Consider the following 15,933-nt stretch of genomic DNA (forward strand, 5'->3'; position numbering starts at 1 on the left):
TTTGGTTTGGTTTTTTGAGACAGGGTTTCTCTGTGGCTTTGGAGCCTGTCCTGGAACTAGCTCTGTAGACCAGGCTGGTCTCGAACTCACAGAGATCCGCCTGCCTCTGCCTCCCGAGTGCTGGGATTAAAGGCGTGTGCCACCATCGCCGGCATATACTTTTACTTTTATTCAACATTATACTGGAAGTTCTAACAAACAGGGTGAGGAAATTGCATAAATAAATAAGAAGCACGGAGGAAGAAACAAAAGTTTCATTATTTACAGAGCCATGTAAATGTCTGAAAGGATCTGTAGACAAGTTATTTGAGCTAAAAGTTTACCAAGACTGTCAGAAAATTAACATATGATCGTTACTTCTGTGTGTGAGTAACAAGTGGTTAGAAGTATGTTATTCATAAAGTAATAGGATCTGGGAATATACCAGAATTTTTGTAGAATCTCTGAGAAAAATGATGAGGCATTTCTTAGAAGTGTCAAAGCTGTCCATTGCTGAGGAAATGAGCCGAGCTTTTAGAGTGAAAGGCCCGGTGCTGAGGATGTTCTTCCCAGTAAACTCTCAAAAAGGGGTTCTTGGACATTTGTCCTTCCCTTCCATCTTGTTTGATGCAGAACCTCTTTGTTCGTTTCCCTTTCATATGCCAGACCCACACGCTTTCAGGGATTCTCTGGTCTTCACTTCTTGTTTCCCTGCAGGGATGCAGGGTTGTAGCTGCTCACTCGCAGCATCCAGCTTTCTTGTGTGTTCTGAGATTCACACTCAGGTCCTCATGCTCGGATGGCAAACACTTTTACCTAATAAACCATGCCTTCCATTCCGAGATTTTGCAAAGTTCACAGTTAAGCAAGTGTAGTGTGCTTATAATCCCAGCACTCGAGAGACTAAGGCAGAATGCTGTATTTAAGGCCAGCCTTCGTCAAAAAGCAAGACTAGTCTATAAATAAATATCCACTGTGTAAGCTCTGTGCTTCATTTTACTTGTTACCTGAAGTTTATTGCATCAAACTTAAATATTGAAGCATGTATTTTATCTACTTTTGTAAATGGGTATCTGCATGAATGTCTGTGTAGCATGTGTGTGCCTGGTGCCTTTGGAGGCCAGATCAGATCAGGCCAATCAGATCCTATGGGACAGGAGTTACAGATAGTTGTGAGCCACCATGTTTGTACTGGAAATTGAACCCAAATCTTTGAAAGAATAGCCAGGCTCTTTATTGCTCAACCATCTCTCCAGCTTCATGTTGAAGCACTTTATAATTGACAGTAATAAATCCTTTTATTCCTCCAGCTTTTAAAATTGAATTGAATGGCAGTTGATAAAATAATTATTGTTGTACTTTGTATTAAAGAAATTCACGGTGTGATTGTATATAAAGTATTTCTCCTTAAATACATAAAATTATAAATAATTTTATATAGTGATTATTCAGGAAGAGGAAAGGCTATACTCTCTTCAAAATTATTTGCTTTTTTTTTTTTTTTTGCTGTTTCAAAAGGCTTTATTTTTAGGTCCAAGACTGGAGAGGGTCTCCAGGGCATTACAAAGCTGCCTAGTGGCTTCTTAAGAGGTTCGGTGAAGGTCCTGAGGCGGGCTGGTGCAGAGCAGAGGTGGGAGCCCCTCGGATGAAATTTGCTTTTATAAAATAACATTTTACAGTCACAGACACTTTGGGCTTTGACTTTCCCAAATGCACACAGTGTCATGAAGCGTTTTGGCGATATACTGTTTTTTCTTAAATTATTACCACCTGGTGGGCAAGCAGGAGCCTTCCTTAGGGAGTGTGTGACTGTGGTTCTATGAAGAAACAAGAAGCAGAGGCCTTTGGACTATGATCACAACCTTTTAGCTATCAGAAATGCCTCAGCACCTTCACACATTGCTTTTGTTATTCTAGTGTGAACTTGAGCTTTGAGGAAGAGGAGACCCATTAGTAGATAAGGAAAAGTAGTCTCCTATTACTGTTCAGTTGTCTACTTCAGAGCAGCTGAGGAGGCTGTGAATGAGGAAATCGTCCAGAGTACATTGACTGTAGAAGAAGGACCAATGCTGGGAAAAGTCAAGTCTGACAAGCAGAACAGTTCTCAAGAGAACAGAATGACATGCTTCTATTTATAGCATAAAATAATTTTTAAATGAGACAAAAGTATAATTTATACAGAGGATGATTTTGTAAATCCTCAAAGTTGTGACTTAGAAGATTTAGTAAAAGAGTACATCAAGCAAAAAATGCACAGAGAAGAGCAAGTGAAGGAGACACAGCTAGATAGAGTAGAGGGAACGGTGGAAGGATTGAAAGAGCTGGAGGGCAGCAAGATGGGAGCAAGTGCTTACCAAGTGCACTCTCTACCAAGCCTTGGACTTCAGACTAGCAAGATGTTACAAAAGGAAAGTAATCAGACACTTTGGATGAGAAAGTAGTAAAGTAACATCAAGAAATTTCCGAGAAAAGCAATGTGCCTATACCTATGCAAAAAGTCATCTTCTACTGTGGTTCAAACAAGATACAGAATGGATTGTCATTCAAGCCCTCCATCAAGAAGTTCTCTCAGTCAAGAGCTCACCAGGAGTTCCCAACAGAGACTCATGTATTGTCTCCTTGTTTCAAGAGAAAGCTCCAGTGTCAGGCACACAGACCTGAAGCGTACTTAGTTGACTCTGGATAGATATGGTAGGGTGGTGAGGAGGCAATGCAGCCTTTTGTTCCCTGCATTCCTGAGCATACCGCTTAGGCAGACCAGACCCAGGGTGTTTTTTTTTTTTTAATTTTTTTCTATAGTGAGAGGCACAATGTTTGGTTGCCTTTCTCCCTTCTCCTGTTTCCCCTCTTACCTCCTATTTTAGAAATAATAAAATTTATTAGTGGGGGGGTAGGGAGAGTGGGCACAGGTGTCCGAGTCAGAGAGCGAGCATGCATGTGCATGCCATGGCACACTTGTGGGCCAATGGATAATTTCCAGGAGTTGTCTATTTCCTTCCGCTGTGAGTTCCAGGGATAGAACTCAGAGTGTCAAAGTGCTTTTACCCACTGAACCATCGCATCTGGCCCCTAATCTCCTGTTTTGTTGTTGTTGTTTTAAGATAGGGTCTCTAGATACAGCCCAGGCTAACCTCAAACTCAGAAACTTTGTCTCAGGCACCTGGGTGCTAGGGTTACAGACGTGTGCCATCCTGCCCAGATGTTCTGATCCTTTTACCTGATAGCCATTGAGGACCAGTGAGATAGCTCTTCAGGTCAGAGGCCCTTGATGACCATCCTGACCACCTGAGTTCAGTCCCCAGGACCCACATGGGGGAAGGAGCACACTGATGCCTACACGTTTTCTTCTGGCCTTCATATGGCTGCTGTGGCAGACATGCATGTGCGCGCGCGCGCGCACACACACACACACACACAAGCAGACAGTTAATTTAAAAAGTTGATAGCCACTTATGCTCTAGTCTATATCCATTACTTCATTGGGAGTTGTAAAATAGTGATATCCTGGTCTTTTGTTTGTTTGTTTTTTCACCCATAACTAGTATGCTTTTATTTCATCATCTCTTTGATAGAATATCTAGGTTACTCGATGATATTTTTACATAGGAAAGGCAAGATAAGTGGTGGATTCTTATTAGTTCATAAACTAATGAATTAGTTTTCTGTCTCTTTGAAGGATGTATCATTTATACTCATGTGAATATGGATGATGGATTTGATTCATTGAAATTCCTTTTTTGAAAAAAAGTTTTTCAAATTTTAGGCTGGGCAGTGCTGACATACGCCATTAATCCCAGCTCATGAGATGCAGAGGCAGACAGATCTCTGTGATTTCAAGGCCAGCTTGGTATACAGATCAAATTCCAGGGCAGCCAAGGATACACAGAAAAACCCTTTCTCAGAAAAACGGTTTTTTTTCTTTAATGTATGTGCATGCCTACCTGCCTGCCTGCCTACAGAGACCAGAAGAGGTCTGATCCCCTAGAGCTGGAGATAAAGGCAGTTGTGATTTGCCTGGTGGTCCTCTAGAAAAGCAGCAAACATTTTAATTACTGAGCCATTTCTCCAGGCCCTCAAGTACTATTTTTATTGAGGTTCAGATTGTGTCATTGGGAGCAAAGAAGGTTCCTGAGTCTATTTTAGCAAAGGACTTTGACTTCTTTGGTAAAGAGTAGGGCCTTTGGGCTGAGGAGGTGGCTTAAAGAATAAAAGGTGCTTGGGGCCCAGCCCTGACAAGCTGCTCTCTGAGTCCCAAGGCCTACCTACTCTGGAGAGTTGTCCTCTGGCCTCCATGAATGCTTCAGGGCAGTCTGTCTGTCTGTCTCTCTCTCTCCCTCCCTCCCCTCTCTCTCATACCTACTTGGGAAGGTGAATTTGGGGGAAGGAATCCATTTGTTTCTGATGATATTTGGAATTCAGTGATACAGCTTTGATATAATGAGTGGCCAGTGTTTTAGTGTGTGTGGAAAGGAAAAAGGAACCATTTCCCATCAACAGTTTAAATGTTTAGTGGTTTGCTTGCTCAGTTAATATTTTAAAGTTTATGCTGAACCAGTTTTCACAATAGGAATTCTAGAGAATTCAAGTTATTATAAAGCATACTAATGAATTTCAGTAAAACAAGTTCCAAAGAATTGTCCTAAGCTTTTCTCTTTTGTTTCAGACTTGTCACGGAATCGCCTCTCAGAAATTCCTATGGAAGCATGTCACTTTGTCTCTCTGGAAAGTCTTAACCTATACCAGAATTGTATTCGGTATATCCCAGAGGCCATTCTAAACTTACAAGCCCTGACATTCTTAAATATTAGGTAAGACTAGTACTGCTTTAGAAAAAGTAATTTTATATGATCTTTAACTTTCTCCTCTCTGTCTCTAAGATGTTTATGGTTATTTATGTTACTTGTTCACACCAGCAGTTTCTTATATGTTCTTAGGGTATAATAATGGTTTCTCCCATGTTTCTCTTGTTTCTTCTTTTATTTTTTAGTTTTGCATAATTAACAGATCCTACTAGCCATTAGACTAGTAGCTTGTCGAAGTCTCTCAACTGTGCTTCTCCAGTTACATTTTCAAATTAGCTTCTAGTAAATACCAGATATAATGGACTGGGACACAGTTTAGCTGGTAGAGCACTAGCCTGGTATGCACAAGGCTCTAGGTTCACACGTACACACAGCATTGATGTGTGCATAATGTGAGTGTTGGGTGTGCTGGAATGCATGTACAGAGGCAAAGGACAACTCTAGAGTTGGTTGTCCACTTCCACTTTCATGTGGCTTCTAGAGATTGGGTTCAGGTGGCCGTACTTGCAGGAAGTGCCTTTACCCTGTACTGAGCCTTCTCGTTGGACCTTGGACATGTATTTCTTGTAAATATTTTGTTGCCCGGTTTATATGCCCTGAGTCTAGAGAGATGATTTAGTAGTTAAAAGTTAAAATGCTCTTTTGGAGAACTTGAGTTCGGTTCCCAGCATCCTCATCAGGCAACTCACAACTGCCTGTACTTGGAGCTACAAGGAAATCCGCTGCTCTCATCTAGCCTCTGGGTGCTGCATATGCCGCTCTCTCACACGCATAGACACTTAATTAAAACTAAAAGTAGAATCTGTTCCATTCAGATATTTAGCAGTTTTAAAAATCATGTTAAAAAAAAAACACAGCTAGAGAAATTTGTGTGTAAATGTTAACTTTTCTTAATCGGTATGCATAGGAATAGAATTATTATTGAGTTAAAAATTTAAAAGGTCCATGAACTATATTAATCAAGAAAAAGATCTTGAAAATGGGAAAAGACTTGGCCCTAAAGAATTATTATGGGATTAAATTTACATAGTAAATTTTTAATTTGTTTTTATACTAATGATAGATATGCTTTATTATTTTGTGTTTCTGATTTTCATTTTTTTAATAAACAAAAATTCCTGTTATCTGTTTAAATTTTGTTAGCTGGGAATGGTTAAACTGGCAGGAACTCAAATCTAGTATCCTATTTGTTCCTTGTAAGACTTCTTTTTGTGTCTGAAATGAGGAAAGTGGAAACATTTTCATCAGTGGTGTCTGACTGCTCTTTCTCTACTTACTCATTTAGTCGGAACCAACTCTCGACATTGCCAGTACACTTGTGTAATTTACCATTGAAAGTCTTAATTGCTAGTAATAACAAATTGGTCTCACTTCCTGAAGAAATTGGACATCTCAGACATTTGACGGAACTTGTAAGTTAACATTTTATTTTTTGATTGTCCAACATGTCTGCAGTCTTCTATATGATTAAGATTGTTTTTAAAATAATTTTATAGTGTTGGCTTGATGTATAATTAAAAAATACTTCAATGTACAAGTCTTAACATCTCCACACAAAATGGGGAAATGTCATTGGATATTTTCTAACCAGCATTAAATGAGTTCTGTGGTACTAAACTGTTAAGATGTAAGCTAATAATGTAGTTGAGTTTTCAAATTAAAATTTTAATATCAATATTTTTATGATTTTTCTTAGCCGTTATCAGTGTATGGGCACTCCAAAAGTTAGTGTTTGTTTTTTTGTATGTTTGTTTTTTCTTGCCATACCCTTGGAATAGTAGCCAACTGTAATTTGCTTTTATATATTTTCTACTATATATTTAACTTCATCTACTATTATTTGTGAACATATAAGATACCATCTCTTAAGTATTTATGTTTTGAGTTAAGAGTCAGACTAGCTGGGTGTTGGTGGTGCACCCCTTTAATCCCAGCACTTGGGAGGCAGAGACAGGTGGATCTCTGAGTTTGAGGTCAGCCTGGTCTACAGAGTGAGTTCTAGGACAGCCAAAGCTACACAGAAAAACCCTATCTCAAGAAATCAAAATAAATAAATGAAATAACAAAGAGTCATCCTATGTATATCCTCACAATCATTATGAGCTGGATTTCATTATTGTCCGCATTTTATAGCTAAAAAAAAAAAAAAAACAGTACTCAGATGTTGCAGTCTGCCGGAGATTGTATAACCCAACGATTGGAAATCAGCCTGTTTGAACTAAAGCCTATGTTTCCTATTGCATGAAATAATCAAATGCAACTGTGTCCATTGAAATTTAGTTTTTTGTGTGTGGTTTATTGATAAAGATGGTTGTAAACAGAAAAAATGGTATAAATCTAATTGGACAAATTAGATTACCTTGGTGGGAGGGACTTAAATATAACAGGTTATGTGTTAAACCTTCACAGACATTCAATATAGAGTTGGGAGTTTAGGCTACTGTTTTTGAGCTAGCGGACTTTGGAAATAAAATCCAAAATGTTTGTCTTGGGGCATTCTTTAGAACTTGGCTTGTTAGCTTAGCAAGAAGTAGGCATAAATTATACTCTTAAGTTCTTTTGTTTATTTTTTTCCATGATAGACAGAATATAACTGTTTATTTTTTATCTAAAATTTTTTCTTATAGTGCAGTTTGATCATATTCTTTTTCTTTTCTTTTTGAGAAAAGGCCTTACTTTGTAGCCTAAATTGGTCTTGAACTCAGTCTCCATACCTTAGTTTCCCAAATTCTATTGTCAAATTGTTGAAACTTTAAATACTTACTCAGTCCTAAGTACTCAAAAGATAGAGTCATGCTTCTAGTTTTCTACAGAAGGTGCCCTCCTGCCCTCCGTCATTCCCGACAGAGAAAGAATGAGTAACTTCAAAGCTGCTGTTCTCTGTGCCCTTCTCTCTTTCCTTCCACTGTCGTTTGTGGGTGGAAGTGAAAGGCTTTTTATCAACACAGGTGTTTTCTGGGAGACACATCACAAATTACTAAGACCTTTACCACAGACTCACTTTTTTTGCCTGAAACTTCTTTCACTACCCTTAAATTTTGTTGCCTAGAACACTGAATTTAAAGTCTAATTCTTTATTCTACTTCTGTCATTAATGAAAGGTGAAAATTATATTCTTTTCTTTTTTGAGAAAAACAAAGTAATGTCTGGGCCAGCGAGATGGGTCAACAGGTAAGAGTGTGCAGCCAAGCCTGATGACCCAGGTTCGTCCCCTGAGACCCATGTGGTGAGGAGAGAAAACCAAATCCACAGACTGCTGTCCTCTGGCCTCCACACACAAAGATTTCCTCTCCCCGCCCCCCGGGTCCACAAACAAATAATAATTGTAATGAGTTTTAAAACTGTCAAAAGCTTATTGAGGTTTATGATAAGCAAACTGCTTTGTAAGTCGTATATGAGCTGTCTTTTTTTCACTCATGCATTGGAGGACTTTCAAGTATTCATGTGCAGCTTGAGCTTCCTTCTGCTGTACATAATTATGGTTTTATAAGTTATTCTGGCTGGCCTCAGACTTACGGAATTCTGAACTTACTCATCTTGGAAGCTGTAGATAGGCACTTTTTTGGGACCCACTGGCTCAAGCTTGTAAGCAAGCTACCAGCAGACTTCCTTCCATATTGTTTGTATTAGACTCAGACTGACTGGATAATAGCGGCCTGTTTTTCCATGGCCTCTGATTTGTGTACACCTTATTATTTCTCTTTATATTCAGTTGGATAAAAGTTAGAGTCATTGTATACATTTTAATTTTATATTCTTGACCAGCCAAACTGATATTTTGAAAAATGAGAGCTTTTCTGTGAAGTAATTTTCATTTAATTTTTATCATTGTTGTATTTTTTATTTTAATTAGAACAGTATAAAATAAAATATATCATTTTCTGCTTTAACTTTTCATCAACATCTTTGAATCTGATACTCTGGCCTTCTATTTATATCTTAAGCCATATCATTTTTGCCATATCATTTTAATTTCAGAATTTTCTGAAACCTATATAAAAACTGAAGAATTACTCAAAAGTCTATAATTAAATGAGAGTACAAACTGAATTATTCTTATATGAAGGATGATAATACATATATCTATAATATTATAATATATATTATTACCATGAAAGAATGTAGTTATTATCTTGCCTAATATCACTTTGTAAGTATCTTAAAGCAAGCAAGTTTGTGGTTAGAATAATCATACCTTTGTGTTCTTTTGAAATAGGATGTGAGCTGCAATGAAATTCAAACTGTACCTTCCCAAATTGGTAATCTGGAAGCCTTGAGAGACTTTAATGTAAGAAGAAATCATCTAGTACGCCTGCCTGAAGGTAAGAAACTATGAAATAATTGTTTTGTTGGTATTTGTTTTTTTTATTTTAAAGATCTCTCAGACTGATGGGCACAAGTCAAAAATATGTATGAGTTAGAGCCAGCATTTGAGATCTGAAGGCTTTTTGAGTTAGCATCATCTAGACTGTGCACTTTAGAAGCTGTTCAGAGCTGGGTCTTATGCCATGGGCCTGTTGTCCCAGCTACTCAAGAAGCTAAGCCAGGAAGATCACAGCATGAGCAACTGAGTAAAACCCTGTCTGAAATTCAAAATTAAAGGACGAGAATCATGAGTCTCATGCCAGCCTGGCAATACAGCAAGACACTGTCTTCGGAAAGAGAGAGAGGGGGGGAAAGGGAAAGAAAGAACCGAAGAGGGTTTGGGGATACAGTTCAGTGCTAGAGCACTTGGCTAGTACAGTCAAGGCTGGAGGGCCAGCCTTAATGCTAGCAAAACAATCACAAAAACTTGAGAGAAACATTTTGATAACTCTTGCTCAGTGACTCCATTTTAGATCCTGTTGACTTATGAACTATTGTAGTTGGTCCTTGAGGAGAGTGTCATTGTGAATTTAGCTAAGCATGGCTATGGGCAGAAATGTAGCACACTTGATAGTCTGGTGTGATGTAAGGCATTTCTGTAGGTTAGCCCTGATTTATAAATGGACTTTGAAAATTAAGTAGGATCAATGGAGTTTGAGTTGAACTTAATTTTATTCTTTACTAGAAAAATTCTGGCCGGGTCTAATTCAGCATGTGTAGGTGATATGTATTAACAAACGATGTGAGACTGTGGTAGAACTGGGTTTTCTTAGGTGGACTGTAAACTCTGACATGGATATGGATAACAAATGATTAAACAAATTAAACTTTATCGCGTGTTTATGAATACAAATCTATAAAAGAAAAGGCTACAAATGAAAACAAAAATGAGAGCCATTTTAATTAAATTCAGACTATATTTATTAAATTTAGTTATGGAAAAAATTTTTTTTTTTTTTTCTGAAGCCTGTCCTGGAACTAGCTCTTTTAGACCAGGCTGGACTCGAACTCACAGAGATCCGCCTGCCTCTGCCTCCCGAGTGCTGGAATTAAAGGTGTACACCACCACCGCCCGGCGAAAATTTCTTAAATAAATGAATTTCCTTGTGCCCATCACACGGTGCTACAATGATCAGCTCTTGGTGATTTTTATTTCACACATATGCGCACGCGCACACACACATTTATCCTCTCACCCACATTTTTCTACCCTAATCCTCTAGATTAATTCAAAGTAAATTCTGGAAAAAAGTTCATGAACATTTCAGAACTTATATTTAAAAATAAGAAATTGGGGCTGGAGAGATGGCTCAGTTGTGAAGAGTACTGTTTGCTCCTCTAAAGGTCCTGAGTTCAATTCCTGGCAACCATATGATGGCTCACAACCATCTGTAATAAGATCTGCTACCCTCTTCTGGCCTGCAGGCAGAATTCTGTACACAGAATAAATGAATCTTTTAAAAATAAATAAATAAATAAAAATAAGAAATCCGTGGTGACTTGTGCCTATAACCTCAGCACTGGGGAGGTAGAGACAGGATGATCACGAGTGTGAGGCCTGCCTTGATTAGAGAGAGACCCTGTCTCAAAACTAAAGAAGAAGAAAAAAAAACAGCAAAAACAGAAAATCTTCAGAAATGTTTTCATAACAATGATCTAGGTTCTATATGACAGAATTTAGTAAATGTTAACTAATGATGTTTTTGCTTCTACTATAAAATCCTAACATTATTCCAATTTTATCTAATGAAATACTTAGTTGTTTCATACATTTGACATTTGGAGCTGAAGTAAACACATTAGGAAATTATTTTCTCATTCACCTTTGTACACTTACCACATGTTCTCACTGAACTTGTCGGGTAGCCTTCACACTGACACCGTTTGCCTTCAAGCCTTTCCTCCATTGCCTATTGGCATTTGCTACCTACTCAAGATAGGAAGAGAAGCTCCCAGTCAAACAAGAATTATGACCTATGTCCTAATAATGCAGCATTCATCCATTCTCTCTCTCAAGGGCTGAGAATGAAGCACAGAGCCTTGTGCATGTTAATTAAGCAAGATGCTACATGAAGCTGTGCTGCTGCCACTTTTTCTCTCTTTCTTTTGTTTTCCTCTTCAGAGTCCAACTTGCCTTGGCTGTCCCGAGATTCACCGCCCCTATCTTGACTCCTAAGTAGCTGGGATACCCAGCAACACACTTTCAGTGCCACATCCAAAATTCTCTCTCGAGCTATCGCTTTATTCAGGGCCTGCTCACCATCTTCTAGCTTGTTCATGGAGTAAGATTACTGATGAAAATATTGAAGTTTGGGATTGTATGTGTGTATTTGGGTTTTTTCCCTGAAGTAGAATCGTATAGCTTACGCTATCCTCAATTTCACAATCCTCCTGCCTCAACCTTATGAGTGCTAGAATGGCATGTTAATGCCACCATACCTAGCAGCATTGAGGTTTTAATGAAATTTGGCAAGTACAGTGTCATGGTTTTATCATCTAATTTTATTTCTGCTGTAAATTGTTGGAAATATAAGTTACACTGTTGTAAATGTTTAATTGCATGGTTTGTAATCAGCATGTTAACTAACCTGAGATGGCAGGAAGTTTAAGCATTTACTAGTAATCTCCTACATTGTATTTTGGTTGATAACGTATTTTTTGTTACATTGCCATTTTAATTTTTAAATTAATTTTAGCTAGGTTTAAAAGATAATTAAAAGCTTTAAGAAATTATTAATCATTTTCCTCACCTTCCCCCCCAACTTTCAGTGGTCAAGAGCATTTTCATTAAATTTGTTGGCTGTTTCATCTGGTATTTCTTGACTGTTTTTAAATGATGGTTTGGGGAGGGGAGCGTTTGTTTGTTTTTGAGACGTGGTCTTGGTATATAGTTGTGGCTAGCCTGGAACTCACCATTATAGCCCAGGCTGACTGCACCTCTGCTGGCAGTGCTGCTTGCTGCCTGGGCCTCCTGAGTGTTCTGGGTACATTGCTGCACCTAACTGACATGCATTGAGACCCAGCAACTGCACGTGGGTTGCTCTCTCTAAAACTGTTCCTCTGTTCCAGCCTTTGCATTTTGGAAGATTTAAGATCTTCCCTTTTTTCCTGGTCATTGGCGTTCTGTGAAGGTGCTGCCGTAGAGTGGGCTGACTCTGTTTGTCATTCATTTAAGGACATATGTGTGGTCCATTTCTTCTGTCGTGTGAATCCAGGGCCAAACTCTTGAGACTTGGCAGTAGGCTCCGTTGTCTGCTGAGTTTTTTTTTTTTTTTTTTTTTAAGACAGACTCTCCCTTGTGTGACTCTGGATGTCCTGGAGCTCTATGTAAACCAAGCTGGCCATGAACTCACAGGGATCCTCCTGCCTCTAGCTCTTTCATGTGCTACCACACCTACTTACTGAGTCATCTTGCTGGCCTCTCTCTCTTTCTAATAATTTTTTTTCTGGCTTTTTTGTTCCACGTTTCAAATGAATGTTATGTCTAAATCTTTGATCCTTTGATTTTTCTTACATGTCCTTTCTTTGCCATTTTTGCTACCCTAGAATAAAACATTTCAAGCCATTCTTGAATTTTCAACTATTTTTTTAAGATTAATTATTTTTGGCCAGGCGGTGGTGGCGCACGCCTTTAATCCCAGCACTTTAATCCCAGGCAGAGGCAGGTGGATCTCTGTGAGTTCTAGGCCAGCCTGGTCTACAAGAGCTAGTTCCAGGACAGGAACCAAAAAGCTACGGAGAAACCCTGTCTCAAAAATTAAAAAAAAAAAAGATTTATTTATTTTTGTTTTATGTTCATTGGTGTTTTGTCTACATGTGTGTCTGTGTGAGGGTGTCAGATCCCTTGGAACTTGAGTTACAGACAGCTATGAGCTACCATGTGGGTGCCCAGAATTGAACCCAGGTTCCCTGGAAGAACAGGCAGTGCTCTCAACCGCTGAACCATCTCTCCAGCCCCCATTCTTGAATTTTTAATTTCAGAAATTCATTCACAGGTTTTAGTTTCTACCGTTATATGTAGAATGCTTGTTCTTCTGTGACTTATTAGAAATTTTTAGTGATCCCATGTCATATTTCTTAGAAATCAAAGACAATCTAGCTTTTCAAATTTCCCTCTGTTCCTATATTCCTGTTTCTTCTTACTTTCTCTTTTTTCTTTTATTATTTCATTGGTCTTTCTGTCTTACAGGTTGTTGGAGACCTCTCAGTTTCTGTGGGTCATATATAATTTATGCACATCATCATAGAAGTTCCGAATACATTGGGTAGAATTCTTGAAAAATAATTAAGCAAGAGGCTGTATATTTTACTGGGGAAAACTCAATATCAGTATTTGTCGTAGGGTTTCTATTGCTATGAAGAGACACCATGACTGTGGCAACTCTTCTAAAAAAAAAAATTAACTGTTTAACTGCGGCTGGCTTACAGTTTCAGCAGTTTAGTCCATTGTCATCAAGCCAGGGAGCCTGATGAGGGGCAGCTGAGAGTTCTACATCTGGATCAGCAGGCAGCAGAAAGGGAAAGTCACACTAGGCCTGGCTTGAGCCTCTGAGACCTAAAAAGCCCGCCCCAGTGACGTGGTTTCTTCAACAAGGCCACACCTCCTAATAGTGCTACTCCCTATGTGCCTGTGGGAGCCATTTTCTTTCAAACCACCACAATCTCTAAAGATCTTTTATATGGGACTGTGTAGTTTCTCCAGAGAAAGATATGGACTAGCATTTCCTCTATATAATAGTACGTATTTGTAATTACTGGCATTTAGAAATAGGGCTAAGACAGAGCAGGTGGAAAAGTAGGTGGGATTGCCATTAGTGTGTTTACTTTTACATCCTCATTTTCAACTGCCAACCTCTATTTAACCCCTTTGTTATCCTCTTTCTTATCTTTTTTTTTTTTTTTTTTTTTTTTTTGAATGGTGTCTGGTGTCTGAGAACTAAGTAGTTCTGGGAACAAAAAGGGGAGTCAAGCTGCTTGATTTTTGGTAGTTCTCCTATCTCAGAATAATCAGATTATATTTTATACCTTGTCAGTCACTAGGAATAGAGGTAAATGGTCTTTGAATCCACTATATTTAACTGAAAGTATTGTAAAAATTGTGTATGTAAAACATCAGTGATTGTTGCATTTTCCTTGCATGCAGAGCTAGCAGAAGTGCCTCTGATACGACTAGACTTCTCATGCAATAAAGTCACAGCCATCCCCGTGTGCTACCGGAACCTTAGGCACCTCCAGGTGATCACCCTAGAAAACAACCCACTGCAGTCACCTCCTGCACAGGTAAATATGGGGCGTCTGCTGAAAGGGGTGATGTCTATGGCAGAGTTCTCTTAAAAGGCATCCTCTGTGTGTCATTGACACCCCCCACTCCCTGAATGCCCTTAGTAGAAGGGATGGAAAAAGATTGTGACTTTTCCACCAGCATCCCTGTTGCTAGGCTGGCACTTTTGTGAGCATCAGCGGTTGACAGCTGGTGTCTTCCTCAGTTGTTCTGCCCCTTACTGTTTTTGTTTATTATCTCCCACCTGAACTTGGAGCTTACTGTGAATTCAGCTAGCCCGGCCCGCCAGCCCCAGACATCATCCTGTCCCCACCTCCCCAATGTTTGGTGCACACTGCTGTTCCCAGCTTTTGTGTGGGTCCTAAAGATTCAGACTCAGGACCTGTTGCTTGCCACAGGGGCAAGCATTTTCCTGACTGAGCTTTCTCCCCAGCCCTTAGGCACTTTAAATTGAAGAATTCCTCAGCAACTAGTTTTCTAATAAAATTTTTGTTTCTTTTGTAATTTTCTATTAAAGCTTGAATTGGAATATAGAAGTGCCATAAACAACAACTTTCCAAACTATAAAATTAGCAATATATTCTTGTTACCATTGTTTTTGTGCCTTTCTGTTTCCTGAAATGTTAAGTTTCTCATTTAACCAGTTGGTTCATTTGTTTGCCAGTCACTAAAATGAAAATGATAACCAAAGGTAGGTTAAATTCTATAATCTATAAAATATTTGTCAAGCCCATAATTTTCACTTTGAAATTTTGTGAAGTTATTCTTTTTTTCATTGTATCTGTGTACATGTGCTCTGATGTGTGGAATTCAGAGGACAGTTTCGTGGAGTTGTTATCTATCTTTATGTGGGTTACAGTATGGGCAGTAGGTGCCTCTACCTGCAAGCCGTCTCTCCAGCCCTCACTTTGCAGTTTTTTAAAAAATAACTTGTATAAGCTTATAGAATCTGTAAATGTCATATGTGAACTTTATAACTATAAAAAGGTTTGTTAGTCAATTTTTAATCTGTGAAAAAGTACTTGGGAGAAAGTAAGTAAAAGGAAAGAAGGAAGGCTCCTGGTTTCAGAGTTTTATCCTGTGGTTGGCCGGCTAATGCCCATGGTGAGACATTGTCATGGCAACGGAAGCACGTGGTAGAGCAAACCACTCACCTCATGGTAGCCAGGAAACAGGAACATATAAATTTCTCCATTTTATCATTTCTAGTTCTTTCCTATAGAGATGAGCATTAAAAATGTAATTGTATGTGATTAATTAATGCGTAGAGAGAAGTCTATAAAGTCCTGAATGTATATAGCAAGTCAGTATTGTTAAATTTACTTGGTATGTAACAGTGTTATAGCTAAAAACCAAAACCCTTAAATAAACATTCAGCCAATGATAGATTTCTTAATTAATACACTATATATTTAATAGAGATGCCTTAAAATCCAATTTATGTTACACAAAAAGCTAGTTATGATTTTTAAAAAAAGCACCATGGGTGGCTCAGTAGTTAAGAAC

The 15,933-nt window shown here is 38.5% G+C and overlaps 1 protein-coding gene across 15 annotated transcripts in view; it reads left to right on the forward strand.

Annotated features, from left to right (window-relative positions):
* Positions 1-15,933, forward strand: part of Lrch3 (leucine rich repeats and calponin homology domain containing 3) — a 106,041-nt gene that overhangs the window by 33,582 nt on the left and 56,526 nt on the right. For all 15 annotated transcript variants that reach the window (XM_050159738.1, XM_050159745.1, XM_050159743.1 and 12 more), the window contains exons 2-5: positions 4,643-4,787; positions 6,067-6,193; positions 8,998-9,103; positions 14,290-14,426. In XM_050159738.1, coding sequence (XP_050015695.1) covers positions 4,643-4,787; positions 6,067-6,193; positions 8,998-9,103; positions 14,290-14,426 — 515 coding nt within the window. The remainder of the gene's footprint in view (positions 1-4,642; positions 4,788-6,066; positions 6,194-8,997; positions 9,104-14,289; positions 14,427-15,933) is intronic.

This window comes from Alexandromys fortis, unplaced genomic scaffold (assembly GCF_014885135.2).
Source record: "Alexandromys fortis isolate MF-2015 unplaced genomic scaffold, M_Fortis_MF-2015_v1.1 scaffold_119, whole genome shotgun sequence".
Lineage (NCBI taxonomy): Eukaryota > Metazoa > Chordata > Mammalia > Rodentia > Cricetidae > Alexandromys > Alexandromys fortis.